Source organism: Lacerta agilis, chromosome 2 (assembly GCF_009819535.1).
Source record: "Lacerta agilis isolate rLacAgi1 chromosome 2, rLacAgi1.pri, whole genome shotgun sequence".
Taxonomy (NCBI): domain Eukaryota; kingdom Metazoa; phylum Chordata; class Lepidosauria; order Squamata; family Lacertidae; genus Lacerta; species Lacerta agilis.
Window position 1 is genome coordinate 28,435,121 of NC_046313.1, and position 15,717 is coordinate 28,450,837.

Sequence of the window (15,717 nt, forward strand, 5' to 3'; positions counted from 1 at the left end):
GGAATAACAGCAGATAATTGACTAATTTGCTGAGGCAAAGAAACAGAAAATGAGATTGAAATTGACTGGTAGAAAGCTTCTCTATTAAATGTTGTATAACATTTCACAGGTGACTACATTATGATAATTAAACCTTACAAGGTGCTAATCTCTTAAACTGGTGCATTTAATGTGGATAAGAGTGCTCATCTAGCTTAGTTCAGTTTGCTGGTAATATTAGCTCTCACCCAAAGTTTCTAGCTCTCATGACTGATGCATTATTTTCTATGTATTTCTGTCTGATCTTAACCCATGAGCAGATTACGGTGTATTGTTGTTTTATTCTGACAACAAACCCGTGAGATAGATCAAGTTTAGGTACAATGAAAGCCCCATTCCCACCCACTAAGTTTTATAATATAACAGGAAATGTACATGCTACAGGTAGGCTCTTTTTGCCATTTCTTGGTTATATTTTATTAAATTTTCAAAAAAAAATCACATATACATTGCAATACATATTTTTTCTTTTGTTTTGTCGACTTCCCACCCCATTTTCCTTGGGGTTTTTTATTACTCCCCTTTGCTGTGTCCTAGCTTCTCTCTCTTATATCCTAACAACAATGCAATAATCCCTAATTAATTCCTTCTGTTGCTCATAGTTCAAATCCTGATCATGAATTCATCATACTATAATATTTCTTTAAATAGTCCAAAACATGTTTCTGTTCTTCCACAAAGCAATCACCACCAGGTTCTCTTACTCTAGCTGTTAACTTTGCCATCCCTTTATTTATCCATTCTTCTTTGGTGGGAACTTCTTCCCTTTTTGTGAATCGGTGCAGGTAGACCTCCTGTGGCCAGAGTATGGAGGCCTCTTCTGCCTGTGTATGTTGCAGCTTGCTCTGTTCCCATGAGCGATACATCCTTACTACAACTGTGGCTCCAGCCAGGCGCTTTCTCACTGGGGTCTCCAGGGACCAAGGTCATTAGCCTGCAATAGTAATTAGAGTACGTTAGCCAAGCACAGAAAAGAGAGGCCACTCTGGCAGGGAAACCATCATTCAGAGTCACAGCTGGGTCGAGCAGGGAGACAAATGGATTCCCCCTTCCCTCTTCTCTTTCCCTATGAGGCAGGGCCAAAGGAGTGTGTCTGGGGCTGGGGGACAACAAAGGAGGTCCTGGGCAGTCCTGCAGTTTCCCTGAAGCATTAGGAGGTGGCTGAGGACGGAGCTGGCTGGAGACCAGAAAACCCCTCTCCGACATAGCTGGGGTTGGGGGCAGGAAGAGGCTCCTCTGAGCCAGGAGGGTGATCTGTCCAGCTGGGCTAAGGGGTGGCAGGGAGGAGACATCAGGACAAACGGGAGCTGTTTGTATAGAGGAGAGGAGGGATCTAGGCCAGAGGTCTCTGCACTCAGCCTTTTGGAAAGTCTGCAGCTCTTGGGGTGTGTGAATGAGCCAGGCATTCCAGTGCCTTCGTGGCGGGGGCTTCTCAGGCAAGGGAGGGACACTTGTTTATTGACTTAGAGCAATATTAAAACACTAAAATAAGGAAAAATGTCCACCTTTACCTTTGGGGAGAAGAAGAGTAGGACTGGTTCATCACCCCCGCCATTCCACTGTCTTTTGGAAGTGATTACTATGTGAACTGGGACATGGGTGGTGCTGTGGGTTAACCCACAGAGCCTAGGGCTTGCTGATCAGAAGGTCGGCGGTTCGAATCCCCGCAACGGGGATCCCCGTTGCTCAGTCCCTGCTCCTGCCAACCTAGCAGTTCGAAAGCATGAAGTGCATGTAGATACCGTAAATAGGTACCACTCCGTCGGGAAGGTAAACGGCGTTTCCATGCGCTGCTCTGGTTCGCCAGAAACAGCTTAGTCATGCTGGCCACATGACCCAGAAGCTGTACGCCGGCTTCCTCGGCCAGTAACGTGAGATGAGCGCTGCAACCCCAGAGTCAGAAACGACTGGACCTAATGGTCAGGGGTCCCTTTATCTTTTACTATGTGAACTACAAACACTTCAGAGGGCTTGGGCTCCCTGGGGCAGGGAGGCATGGGTCAACAACCAGGGGCACTCGCAATCCAGTTGAAGAGTCTCTTCCTGTCAACTTTGAGGCCAGGAGCCTGGGCACAGTTTGAGAGAGGCAGCACAAGGGGGCTTGTTCAAGTGGTGGGGAAGGAGATGGCTCAGCAACATGCAGGTGGGGAACTCTCTCTTATAAATCCTGGCTCCACAGGGTGGCATTGGGGTGGAGTGGGGCAGAGAAGTTTTCCAGTAGGGATCATCACCAGGCAAGGGACCTGGGCCAATGTGATCTGGAATCGCAAGAGCTGCCCACGTCCCCAGCAAAAGCTTTTGGACACTGCTGCCACCAAGAAAAGGTTCATCATGACAGACGCATCTGTCTGTCCTACTATCTAAATATGGAGAAAGCTCAGCCCAGGAGCGAAAGCAGCATCTGGCGCTGCTGGCTTCCTGATCAATGTGCTTCCCAGCTCCCAAACAGAAGCAGCGACTAGGGACTGCTCTAAGGAAACATGATTTCCCAGGGCTAAAATTAACCATACAAGGAGGGGAGGAGGGATAGAGGGATAGTCCTGGGAGCAGCCCTCCAGACTATGGGCTGGTTACTGTCCCTCTGACAAGCTCTGAAAGGTTTCAAAATATCCCTTAGAGATAGGGGAAACTGGACATGCGCCATTCGCTCCTTCCTGACCAGTCAAACTCTAGCTTTGGCTCTCAGGACGCTCTTTTTGGAGCATCAAAAGTATGCATTTCCAGAATGAAGTGCAGAATGAATCTAGAGCAGAATCTTGAAAGCACATGTTCGAGAATCTAAAAACTGGGGTGTATCCAAATGCCAGAACTTCTTTTAGTGCTACAAATCAGTATGCTCTCCAAATGCTTTCAGACAACAACCACCAATTTTTATGTACATTATTATTATTATTATTATTATTATTATTATTATTATTATTATTTATTAAACTCCAAGACTACCAGTGTTTTGCTAGTTCCAGCCTTATTTCTTGGAAATTGCACATGGTGCAATCCTTATGGGACTGATGAAATTGAGAAAGCAGCAATAAAACTTCGAGGTTTTTCATTTACACCCAAGAACACTAGCAGAGTATCACAGAGGAGAGCATGGGAGATTAGCTGGATATAATGGCAGGGGACGGAGCAAGGATCACACACAAGCCACATCCATGAATGCCACCTGAAAACTGGGTAAGGCCGTAGTGCTGCCTGAAAGTTCTGTGCTGCTGTTGCAATGTACAATCCAAGAATGGCTGCCTATGAGCCGACGGTGCAGAGAAATGTGGAGGAACTTTAGAAGGAATGTTGCCTGCATTCTCCAGAATAAATGAGCGAATGGTGCTTATATGGAAGAAAAGTCTTGTTTGTGTCGAAGCACACTTCCGTTTGTGGTTTTATAATGGGCTTGTAAGTTTTTGAACTATCCTCATAGTCCAAAAGGCACTACAATTGTCAGGACAAAACTAGACATGACACAGAAGATCTAGGAACTGGATCGCCTGTGTTTTGTTTCTTTTTAACTGCTGTGGGGGAGAAGCAAAATGGCTCAGATCCGCAGTGCTCAGGGAGGGGTTTTCAACACTGCTCCCCGATCCTTCCGTATCATTTATGTGACTGAGTCCCCCCACCCCACCCCACCCCACCCCACCCCACCGAAGACTGGTGTATTCAATGACATGTACTTGGCGCAACAATAGAGCCCCACCTCTCAATCACCTAACGTCACTATGACACCAGATGACCCTCACCCCCCCTTTTTGCCAACCTGTCCATGCAGAGAACTCTGCAATTTGTGCCCAAGTGCCAATAGTCAGCTGATTGTTGGGGCTCACATAATGCTACAAACAGAACTATGAAATCCCTGACAATCAGCTGAAGCCATCACTGCCTTGACTCCTGCCAAAATAATTTCATATTTTGAAAAACGATTCTGAAGTTGTATATTGCCACAAATTATCCCAGGAGTGGGGGAGTTTGGGGGCCAAATGCATCCCTCCAGGCCCCTCTCGTTGGCCCTTGCGATCCTCCCTAGGCCACAACCCTCACCGGCCCTGCTTTGCACCCTCCATGAGCGGCTTTGCCTGGCTGGAATGTGTCCTTGCACTTTGATAATGCCTCTTGGGTAGCGAACAGAGAGGGGTGTGTGAAGGTGACTAGACACTAGCCTGCTGTACAAAGGAATTATATTCATTGCTCTGCCCTCTTTGGCCTCTGGCCCTGCCCAGCACTGGAATATGGCCCCATGGAAGTTTGCTGAGAAGGGAATTTGGCCAATGTTTCCCTGTCACATTCCTAACTGCAAAAAGTATATTATTATTATTATTATTATTATTATTATTAATAATAATAATAATATTAATGTACTAGGGTGACACAACACTTCAATCCACTTCAGTTGTGCAAACCTCAGTGCTTTTATATCTGCCTGAATCCTTCCTGCAAAAATAAATAAATAAATTCTGGCAATATGGGAAGTAGCCCTTGGGAAAGTAAGCCCTTCGTATGCAGGGATCTTTCCATTGTTTGTTGCCCAGCGCATGCTGAAGAATGGACCTAGTGGATCACGAGGAGCCTTTTATTCTAGGGCAGAACAGGCATTTTTAGGCCAAGTGCTTATTTTTGGCTTCACAGGACAGCCGGAAGGTCACTCTCGCAATCCCAGCAAAGTTCTGGCCGCATCTGGGCCAAAGGCATGGCACGTCTGTTCCAAGGCACACGGCAAGAATACTTGGTTTGTGTCCGGAGCACTGTGATCCCATTCAGGAGCCCTTTAACCAGATTAGAGAGGGATTGAAGGATTTAGCTCTGGTGTGAATCTGAGTTTATCCCGGATGGGTTGCCAGCACGGCGGGCATTGCCCAACAGCCGCCCACAAGGACACACAGCACAGTCTTTCAGCCAAGAAGTCCAGCAATCTGAACACATGGGGGCCTTTGTCGGCAGTAGGATGAAGGCTGTGGGGTTAGGAGGCAACAACATCCCTGGGTTCATCTGGAGCCAGGAGATCCCTGGAGGGCGTTAATGATTAACAGCCTGGTTGGCCTTAAGCTGGACTATGCCAGGAGCTGTAAACAGACCAGGGGCAGCGCTACTGGCACATTCCCCCTCGTTCCCTCCCCTTATGAAATGTTTTCCTGGACACGGACTGGTGGGGAGAATTTGACTCTGTATCAGGAAAGGAGAGAGTCCCTGCTGGCAGGAGTGCAGGAAGTGTCATGGTGATGGAATGCACAAGCCACTGTCCACAAGCAGCTCAGGGCTCCAGGCATCGGGGCATGTGTCCTCTTCAGCAAGCCTCATCTCACCCACCACGCAAGGCGCAAACAGCCCTACCCTCCTTCCCACCTGCACTGACTACTGCACACACCACACACACAGCCCCCTGGCACCACCCCACGGACAGCACAGCTACACTGCCCTTTGCTGGATCCCCACAGACATCACAACGTCAGAACCACCAGCACAATCCTACTGGTTTTCTGGATCCCAGATACATTGGCTGGGTGTACTGCCTACATTCAAAGCACCTTTTCACAGAAACATCCCAAATCCAGAGAACTGTCGTCTACCCCTTACAGAGATACAATTCCCCTCAGCCTTAACAAACTACAGTTCCCAGGATTCTTTCGAGAAGAGGGATACGTTTTAAATGTATGCTGTGTATGCAACCATTATTTCCAGAACTCTTTGCTATCTTCTCCACTCCCCACATCTCTGTCTCCCTCTCTCTTTCTGTCTCACACACCTGCCTTCTAATCCAAAGTACTGCTGTTCTCTGGCCACAAGGCAAGGCTACTTTGCCAATCAATACCATAGACAGAGGTGTCCCTGTGAGAGGGCCCATCCCATCCCCAAAGGTTTCCCTTTGCTAGTACAGTCATACCTTGGAAATCAAACGGAATCAGTTCCGGAAGACCATTCGACTTCCAAAACGTTCGGAAACCAAATCACGGCTTCCTGCAGCCAATAAAAAGCTGTGGAAGCCCCATCGGACATTCAGGTTCCAAAGAACGTTTGCAAACCAGAACACTCACTTCCAGGTTCGTGGCGTTCGGGAGCCAAAGCGTCCCAATACCAAGGCGTTCGGGATCCAAGGTATGATTGTACAAGAGATCCACTGTCTAGACTAGCTATGCAAAGGCTTTGGGATTCTTTTCTCGTGCTCTGTTGTTTTGGGCTACATGCTGCTCCCCAGCACTGTCTGCAGACTTTGGCAAGCTGGCCTGTGGGGCGGGGAAGTCTCTGCATGCTGCTGCTCTGAGGAGATGAGCAAGAAAAGGGCAGCCCCCCTGTGCTGCATTGTAGTGGATCAAGTCTCCCTGGGCACTTGGCCTGGACCCAAATCCAGCCCTGAAATAGCTCCCCACCCCTAAACAGGCTCCTGTTACAGTGACTGGCATCTGAAGCAGCCCCCTAGATTGGGCGTCCTCAATTCCTCCTGGCTCCAGTGAGGGTCAGAAGGTTCCCTGCACCAACCAGAGGCAGGGTCAAACCACCAACAAGCACCAAGCACCTGATCTGGGTGGAGGCTGCGGTGGCCATATTCACTCCTAGCAGGTCCCTGTCAGCCCAGAATTTCCTGGCACTGGACAGCCTTCCTGGATGTAGCCCAACAAACCCAGTTGCAGAGTGCGTCATCCACCTTGAAGACACGGTACTGGAGCCTAGAGTTTGCAGAAGGGCAGCAAGGAGCTTGTAAGACTTAAGTGCCCCTCTTTTCTCCTTCTATCTTATCCTTCGCAGGGCTCTGCTAAACCGGCCGCAGGACGTTCTGTGGGCAGCCAGCAGCTCTGGGAACATCCCAATGTGGCTTTGCAGCCCTGCAGAGGGATGTCCCAGCCACGTCTTCTCAGTATCCTGCTGGCACTGGTGGTGTGCCCTCAGGTAAGGGCCTTGGTCCCCAACCCTCCCCAGCCCCTCTTCATCCCAGGCCTTACAGGCACATACATATCAAGCCGGTCCTCCTTTCTGCTGTCTTTTTTCCTTCAGGGACCCTCAGCCCAGATCATGGACTTCCTCTTTGAGAGCTGGAAGGCCTATAGTGAAGAGTGCTACCACAACATGAGCCTTCTGCCACCATCCACTGGTGAGACAAGCACCCCTGGAGGTTGAGCATCAGAGCACTGAAGTCGGGAGGGCGGCAAGGAGGGGGTTGGACATTTATCACTCTGAAGTGCAATGGACATTTAAAGGCACAGCCTGGTCAGTTTTTCCACCCAGCTGCTTTTCTTGCTCGTTTGTTTGTTTAAGTTCAGGCTCCTTGCTAGGCAATGAGCAGCTGAGTGCTGGGACCACATGCATCTGTGCATGCTGTGGAAACGAGACAAGAATTTTGGAAGCTTAAGGGGCATGGCAAACTGCCTTACACTGAGTCAGACCACCACGCTAACTTGGTAGAGTCTATACCAGGTGTGGTGAATCCTTGGCTCTCCAGATGTTGCTCAGGTGCAACTTCCATCATCCCTGTCCATTGGCCATGCTTGCTGGGGCTGATAGTTGTAGTTCGACAACATCTGGAGGGCCAAACGTTCCCCACACACTAGCAGTGGCTCTCCAGGATTTCAGACAAGGCGTCTTTTGCAGCCCTACTTGGGAGATGTTGGGGATTGAACCTGGGGCCTTCTGCATGCAAAGCATTCTCTCTACCACTAAGCTACGGCCCTGTGCCAAGCTTGAGGGAGAAAATGAGCTACCTACAGTGCTGTGTCCCAGAGACAAGTGTTGTTTCATAAATCAGCATATGCAAAAAATGAGGGGTTCTTCTTCTTTTTCTCAAGAAGCTGCTGTAAAAACTGTTTCGGACAGCAGTAGAGCACAAAGGGTGGGCTGAGGCAGGGTGGAGGTGAGGTCTGTGGATGAATTACTAGGCAGTTGTGTGTACAGATACATGCATGTGAAGCTGGCAACAAGGGTCCCAAATGTGCCCCAAGGGCAAATTCTGCTGGTTGATGAAACATTTGAAGGACATGAACGTGGGGGAAGTTTCCTAATTAAATAAAGAGTGAAAAATAAGAACGAAGTTGCACACACATTCAGACACGCATACAACCCGCTGTTCCCACCACCACGTCACATGCAGATCCTAAGCTTCCTCCTCTCTTTGACAGAGCTGGTCTGCAACCGAACCTTTGACAAGTACTCGTGCTGGCCTGATGCACAGCCCAACAGCACTGTCAATGTTTCCTGCCCCTGGTACCTGCCCTGGTACGACCAAGGTGCGTGCACTGGGGGGAGAAGCAGACTGGAATGGGCCTGTGCCTTGGCAGGGGGGGAAAGGAAGGAATTGACATGGGAGAGTTACTCAGGGCCCAGCCACACTTTGCCTTGAGTCCATACATCTTTGCACCATTTTCAATTTGGTCCAGGCCTGAGTGTTCCCACTTGTAATTTCTGCCTCTGCTTTTCCTTAGGGAAAGACCCTTGAAACCCCATGTTTTCCTGTTCACACTTCCTATAATCAATAGTCCCCTTTTCAAGTTGTCTCCACCTTCAGTTTCGCTCACCTGTGGCAGAGAGTCAGAAAATCAGAAAAGCCAGATACTCAGGAAACTGGATAATCAGATAATCATTCAACATGCACAAAAGCATGGGTAGGGAAATCAAAGCCTGGGGGCCTGATCTGGCCCAATTGCCTTCTAAATCCGGTCTGCAGACGGTCCGGGAATCAGCATGTTTTTACATGAGTAGAATGTGTCCTTTTATTTAAAATTGCATCTCTGGGTTATTTGTTGGGCCTGCCTGGTGTTTTTACATGAATAGAATGTGTGCTTTTATTTAAAATGCATCTCTGGGTTATTTGTGGGGAATAGGAATTCGTTCATATTTTTTTCCAAAAATAGTCCGCCCCCCCCCCCACAAGGTCTGAGGGACAGTGGACCAGCCCCCTGCTGAAAAAGTTTGCTGACCTCTGCACAAAAGGAACCAGGACATTTCCACAATAGGGATGGCCCACCCCATTTCACCACCTGAGGTGAAACAGGAATGCGCTGTTCCCTGCTCCCCAACTTACACTGTTGCCAGAATGCCACCTTCAAAGCACTGCACTCATCTTTCCCACCCCCTGGGGATTGGGAGTGGCATTGCAATGCACAGGAACACCACTTCCTTGCCAAGTTCGGTAAGAGCCAGGGCATTCCAGGTGTTGCTGCTCGTCTTCTCCACCCCAGGAGATTCCATGCACCAGAACGTCTCTTTTTTGCCAGTGAGAGAGGGTTGTTCTAGCAGTGGCAGAAACGGTGGGGCAGGCAGAGTGCCTCCTAAAGCACTTCTGCCATCCGAGGCAGGTGCTTCACCCCGCCTCATTGGTGAGCCGGCTCTGTTTCAATATGTATTACAGTGGTACCTTGGTTCTCGAACTCAATCCGTTCCTGAAGTCCGTTCAACGTTCGCAAACCAAGGCGTGGCTTCTGATTGGCTGACTGGCCACGGAAACAATGCCGACAGCAGAAACGGACGATCGGCTTCCGAAAAACATTCGCAAACTGGAACACTTACTTCCGGGTTTGCGGTGTTCAGGAGCCAATTTGTTCGTCAACTAAGCTGTTTGAGAACCAAGGTGCCACTGTATTTAATACAGTATTATTACAGGCAGAAAATAAAGCTGCTGTTGGAACCATTGCAACCAATAAAAGCAAATGAGTTGGGGGGGGGGCACACATATATCACTTGATCACACTTTTAATATGAGCACCAAACAAGGAAGAATAAACTATATATATATATATATTAAGCATGATGAGGAAACTGGAAGTGGGGTGCTTGAAACTGGAGAGACAACTGGAAAAATTATCCCACAGGGGTAGGCAAGGAGAGAAGGAAAGGAGGTGGGAGAGGACCTCCCGCAGCACAGCTTCCTGGAAAGCATGCAGAATCCCATTCAGGAACTATTTTAGGACTGGTTCAAAAGAGACGCATTTTTCTTTGGGTTTTCCTCTGACATTTGTTCCAGTTCAGCAGTAAACAACGGGTTTTCCCAGGGAAAGTGGCAGGACAAAGCAAAAACCTATTGGACCCGTTATAACAGAGTGATACAAAATACTAGAAATCATGGGACAAATGAAAGTGTGGCTGGGCCCTAAGAAGAGGAAACGGACAGGAAAGGAATGAAGAAGGACCTGGATGATAATAAGCTAGAGGGGAACGAGGGGAAAGTATTGAGGGTGCAGGAGATGGGGACTGTGGGAAGGCACAGAGGAATAACAACAAATGGTCAACGGTCAGAACAAGGATGGGGTGGAGTTATAATAACAATCCTAATAAGATCACAAAGGATAAGGCTATCAGTGACTACTAGCCATGTTCTGACTTCATGGAAAGAGGCAATATGCCTCTGAATACCAGTTGCTGGGAATTACAAGTGGGGAGATGGTTGTTGCTCCCAGGTTCTGGCTGGTGGGCTTTGCGTAGACAACTGGATGGCTGCTTTGCGATCAGGATGCTGTGCTAGATGGGCCTTCTGATTCAGTGGGGTTCTTCTTCTTCTTGCCTTATGCCAGGTTTCCTCAAACTCGGCCCTCCAGATGTTTTTGGCCTACAACGCCCATGATCCCTAGCTAGCAGGACCAGTGGTCAGGGATGATGGGGATTATAGTCTCAAAACATCTGGAGGGCCGAGTTTGAGGAAGCCTGCCTTATGCCTTCATTCCCTACAGTGAAGCACGGCTATGTATTCAAGAAGTGTGACCCAGATGGACAATGGGTGACCACCCCCGAAGGGAAGTCATTGCGCGATGCTCATCAGTGTGTGATGAACAACGAGACCATCTTAGAGCAGGTGAGAGCATTGGCTATCTAAATGAGTCCCGGGGGCTGTCTCAAAGAACATTCCCCACCTCCATTGACTCCATTGACTTTGTACTCAATGTACTATACCCATTTTAAAGAGCAGATAAATTACCAGGATTAGTACCATCCCTTCGAGGCCTAAAATTGTCTCTTTCCTCTCTTTCTACTTCCAGGAGTTTTTTGCTAAGATCTACGGGAGCTTCAAGGTGATGTACACGGTTGGCTACTCGGTGTCACTCTGCACTTTGATCCTTGCCTTGGCTGTGCTGCTGGGCTTCAGGTGCCTTGGGAACTGGCCTGGGAGGGGTGGGGGTGATGGTGATGATGATGGGGGTGACCACACTGAGGGGCAGTGCCCAAAGTGGTGAGGGGAAGGGAAATGGGATAGTCAGACCAGATTTCATTTAGTCCTCCTAGAAACAAGTGGGATGGCTGTAGGTCTGCCTGGAGAGAAGTGAGATAACAGCTCAGTTAGACCATGGTGCTGATAATGCAAGGTTTTCAGTTTGATCCCTTTATGGGGCAGCTGCATATTCTTGTATTGCAGAGGGCTGGACTAGATCATCCTCAGGGTCCCTTCCAACTCTACAATTCTATGATTCTATCTGGTTGGGTGGAGATGGATCTTTTTTAAGTTGGAAGGGATCCGTCCACACTGGAGATGCTGGGAATTGCTCTTTACATATTAATGTATTTGGCAGAAACCAACACTTTGCATGCTTTCTGACGTGCGTGAGACAAATTACATACACTAAAGTTTTGTGTTTCTTTAAAAAAATATTTTATTAGAGAAAGTTGAGGTGGATTCGCTCAACCCTCTTTTTTCACCATAAGGTTGTTGCTGCTGTTTTACACTTAGTCTGTTGGGTTGATCCATTTGGATCCCTAATCGCATAGCAGGTCCAGCAAGTGCACACATCAAGACTACAAATTCATTTACCTGTCTCCAAAAAAGTATAAGATCAGGAATGTCACAGGTCTCTTTGCTAGCAGGCACCAGATAAAAAATTATCCCTGTGGTAGAGAAAGCAGCCATGTCAGAATGCAACTTTGGGAAGTATGCATGTTGCTGTGTAGTACTTGTGATGAGGATATATGACTGTGTGGGTGTGTACTTACGTCAGTAGAATGGTGTGTGTGTGTGTGTGTGTGTGAGAGAGAGAGAGAGAGAGAGAGAGAGAGAGAGAGAGAGAGAGAGAATATGGCCCTATCTGCATTATATTTTTAAAGCAGCAGCATATCCCTTTAAACATCCCTGGTTCTCCCCAAAGCATCCTAGGAGCTGTAGGATTAAGGATGCTGATAGATATTAGGATACCCCCTCCCAGAACTACAATTCCCAGAGCTCCCTGGGAAGAGGGATTGATTGTTAAACCTCTCTGGGAGTTGTAGCATTGTGAAGGGAATAGGGGTCTCTTAACATCACCCCTAACGAAATGCCTTCCTGGGTCACTTTGGTCTGGATTTAATTAAAATATTTTCTGGTCAAAATCTGCAAAATATTTCCAGGTTGGCCAGGAGTTCCTGGTAAGCCACACAACAGTTCACGAGAGAGCAGAGCATGGGTGAATGAGTAGGTGTGGAATGAGGAGCAGAGTGGAGAACACAAGGCATGGAGGAGCGGGGTGGGGGGTTAGTACAGTGGGGTGAAAGAGGGAGAGAGATGAGGGTGCAAGGACTGGGAGGAAGGTCTGGGAGAGAGGCACTGGCTGCATGGTGCTGGCCATGCTGGACAGGCGTTGTTGACAAGCTCCCTGCTCTCCAGCAAGCTGCACTGCATGCGCAACTACATCCACATGAACCTCTTCGCCTCCTTCATCCTGAAGGGCATCTCGGTGCTTATCATCGACAAGCTGCTCAACACTCACTTCAACCAGAAGATTGACGACTACAGTGTGGGTCTTTGGCTGAGTGATGAGGTGAGTTAAACCAGGGGCATAGGAAAGGGGGGTGGGGGGGCAGTTCAACCCATGTGCCATCATGGGGGGGGGGGTGTGACAAATTATCAAGAAACAATTACTGCCCTACTAGGGTGGTTCTTAAAAAACATTTTTTTAAATGCCTGCTCCAAAGGTCTTATCTTACTACACTAGGGATTATATAGCTACATATGAAATTTCATGCATATCAGTTAATATCTTGACCCTCCTCCATGAAAATAGCTGTTTACTTGGCCGTTTTCCTATATCGTGAAGGCTGAAATTTCAACAAAGCACATGCCTTTGCTAGACTCTTTTCGGGCACCTGCTAAAAGCATTCTTCTTTAGGCAAGGATACCTAGATGCTTAGGAAGTTGAAGTAATTTTAATCTTAATATTTTAGCTTGTGTGTGTTTTAAAAGTAGGATTGTTAATTTTTCTTGATTTTACTGCTGTGGTGTTTTTTTTTTTTTTTTTTTTGTTTTGGTAAACCACTTTGCAGGTTTTTTAAAATAAATTTTATTAAATAAACAATAAATATAAATAAAATAACACAAGCCAAAACACAATCCATCCTGTAGATTTAAGTATCTGTCCGTAATCGCCTACTTGTTATCAGAGGCTCAGAATCCACATTCCTTTGTAGGAAAATATGAAATAACGTAAAACCATTTTTGCAGGCAAATAATAATAATAAATCAATTGGGGGGGGGTGACAAGAAATTTTACGCACTGGGTACCACCTGGCTTTCCTACACCTCTGAGTTAAACATTCCTGGTTTCCCCCTTTTAATTTTCATTTCCTTTGTTCCCTTTCCGCAGGGAGAGTGGAGCTTCAGTTGATTCCCCTCACCACCATACATACTAATTATGGTAACCCAACAACCCCTGCCTATGCTACTTGGTAGCTACACACTAGGCCCCACTCCCAAGTAGTTGTTTTCACATACAAATTCACAAGAGCCAGCAAATAGGGGGGAGGAGGCATAGGATGTTTTCATAGAGCTTTCACGAGGCTTAAGTCAGCTTGTAATGCATCCATAATGTCCCGGTAAAACCTAAGTTTGGCGACTATATCGTTTCTCTGATGCATCCAGTCATGAGTTAATAACATACCCACAGAGTGCAAGAGAAGTTTCTGGTGTCTGGAATTCAACTGCTGGAAGGCTGGATCGTGTAGGATTGAAGGGTGGCCTCAGGGCTAAGCCCTGCTTCAAATGAAACCATGCTAATAGCAACCCCAATAGCACCTTCTTCAACCCTCCTCTGGTTCAATACTCACCTTCACTCATGGTTATGGGACCTAGAAATACCACGCTTTGCTCTCTCCAAGCAGCCTGAACTAGCTACACTTCCAAACTTGATCCAAGCCATTGCCTCATTGCCAAGTCTCACGCTTTACTGCCACTTGGGACCGAAGCTCCTGTACTGGTGGCTTTTGTTTTTAACGCACCATGCACCAACCACAAAACTATGGGGAGTGGCAGAATGCCGCCCCCATGAATCTGCCTGCTAAAGGGACAAGTCCACTTTGTGTTGAAGCTGACCCAGGTGTTGGGTTGCAGGGTGGGGTGGGGTGGGAGAGCTTCTTGCTGAAAGTTCCCGGACTTTCCTTGCCCTACTCACTGACCCCTTGCCATTCCCCCAGGCAGCAGCCAGGTGCCGGGCAGCCACTGTGTTCATGCAGTACGGCATTGTGGCCAACTATTGCTGGCTGCTGGTAGAGGGGCTCTACCTGCACAACTTGCTGGTGTTGGCCGTTTTCTCCGAGCGCAGCTACTTCAGCCTCTACCTCTGCATCGGCTGGGGTGAGTATATATATGCAGGGTTGCCAAGGCCTTGGAAAGGACGAGTGGCGTGAGTGTCAGAGGCACGTCCGCTGGAGCAGAAACAGCAGGGCGGGAGTCACTGAGGGTGGCAGGGAAGGAGAGGCACTGCGGCTGGAGATTGCGCTAATCTTCACCGTTTATTATGGCAGGGGTGGGGAAGCTCCAGTCCGTGGGCCAAAATGGTTTCCCTCAAAAGACGTCAGGTGTGGGGCAGGCAGAGATGCGGCTTGACCAGGGGATCTGCTGATGGGCGGTGACTTCAAGTCTGCTGATTAACAGCACTTCAAATAAATTTGGCTTGCAGGGGGTAGGGGAGATGAGGCCAGGATTCCCACCCTTATGTTATGGGGACATAAACACTGACAACTGGGAAACACTGGCCTGCGAGTGCTCCAGTTGGAGAACAGCCTTTACCAAAGGTGTCATAGGCTTTGAAGACACTCGAACTCAGGACGCAAGGGAGAAACGTGCTAAGAGGAAGGTACGCTTGGCAAATCCACACTGTGATCAACTCCCATCTGGAAACCTATGTCCCCACTGTGGAAGGACTGTGGATCCAGAATTGGCCTCCACAGTCACTTACGGACTCATTGTTAAAACCGTGTTTATGGAAGACAATCTTACTCGGCTACAAGTGATCGCCAAAGAAGAAGAAGAAGAGGAAGAGTTTATTCCTCTAAGTAACAGAGGTGCCTTTGCTTTGCTTTTCTGTACATTAAAAAAAAAAAAAACTTTGGAAGAATGATAGCCTCCACAAGCCCTCCTGTGGGTGAAAGACCTAGTTATGCCATTGAATGAGCATGTTGTTTGATGAATGGCTTTCTGCAATCACTGTCTTTTAATGGCAAGAGTTAGATTATAAAGTCCCAAGTGCTCCTTTACCTAGAGCCTTCCTGAGTAATTTTTGTCTATTAAAATCTTGCATGTTCAAGCTTTGCAAAGGTTTCAGATTAGCTAGGAACTGTGGGGTTCTGGTGAAGCCAGCATTGAGCATCCCTACCTTACTGTTTATTTCCTCTAACAAGAGAAAAATCAAGATATGCCTGCTTGAATGTCAGATTTGACCCTTGTGACCGCCAGCTGCCTACTAAAAAGCTGCCTTCTTTCTTTCTGAGAGTGAGAGACTAAAGGGCAAGCAAGACGTGTTATGAATGATGCATGGG

The 15,717-nt window shown here is 47.8% G+C and overlaps 1 protein-coding gene across 1 annotated transcript in view; it reads left to right on the forward strand.

The window, feature by feature from the left end:
- GCGR (glucagon receptor) overlaps positions 1-15,717 on the forward strand; it is a 39,658-nt gene that overhangs the window by 16,802 nt on the left and 7,139 nt on the right. The window contains exons 2-8 of the mRNA XM_033139086.1: positions 6,766-6,906; positions 7,012-7,108; positions 8,130-8,237; positions 10,674-10,795; positions 10,980-11,086; positions 12,572-12,725; positions 14,374-14,533. Coding sequence (XP_032994977.1) covers positions 6,853-6,906; positions 7,012-7,108; positions 8,130-8,237; positions 10,674-10,795; positions 10,980-11,086; positions 12,572-12,725; positions 14,374-14,533 — 802 coding nt within the window. The 5' untranslated portion in view covers positions 6,766-6,852. The remainder of the gene's footprint in view (positions 1-6,765; positions 6,907-7,011; positions 7,109-8,129; positions 8,238-10,673; positions 10,796-10,979; positions 11,087-12,571; positions 12,726-14,373; positions 14,534-15,717) is intronic.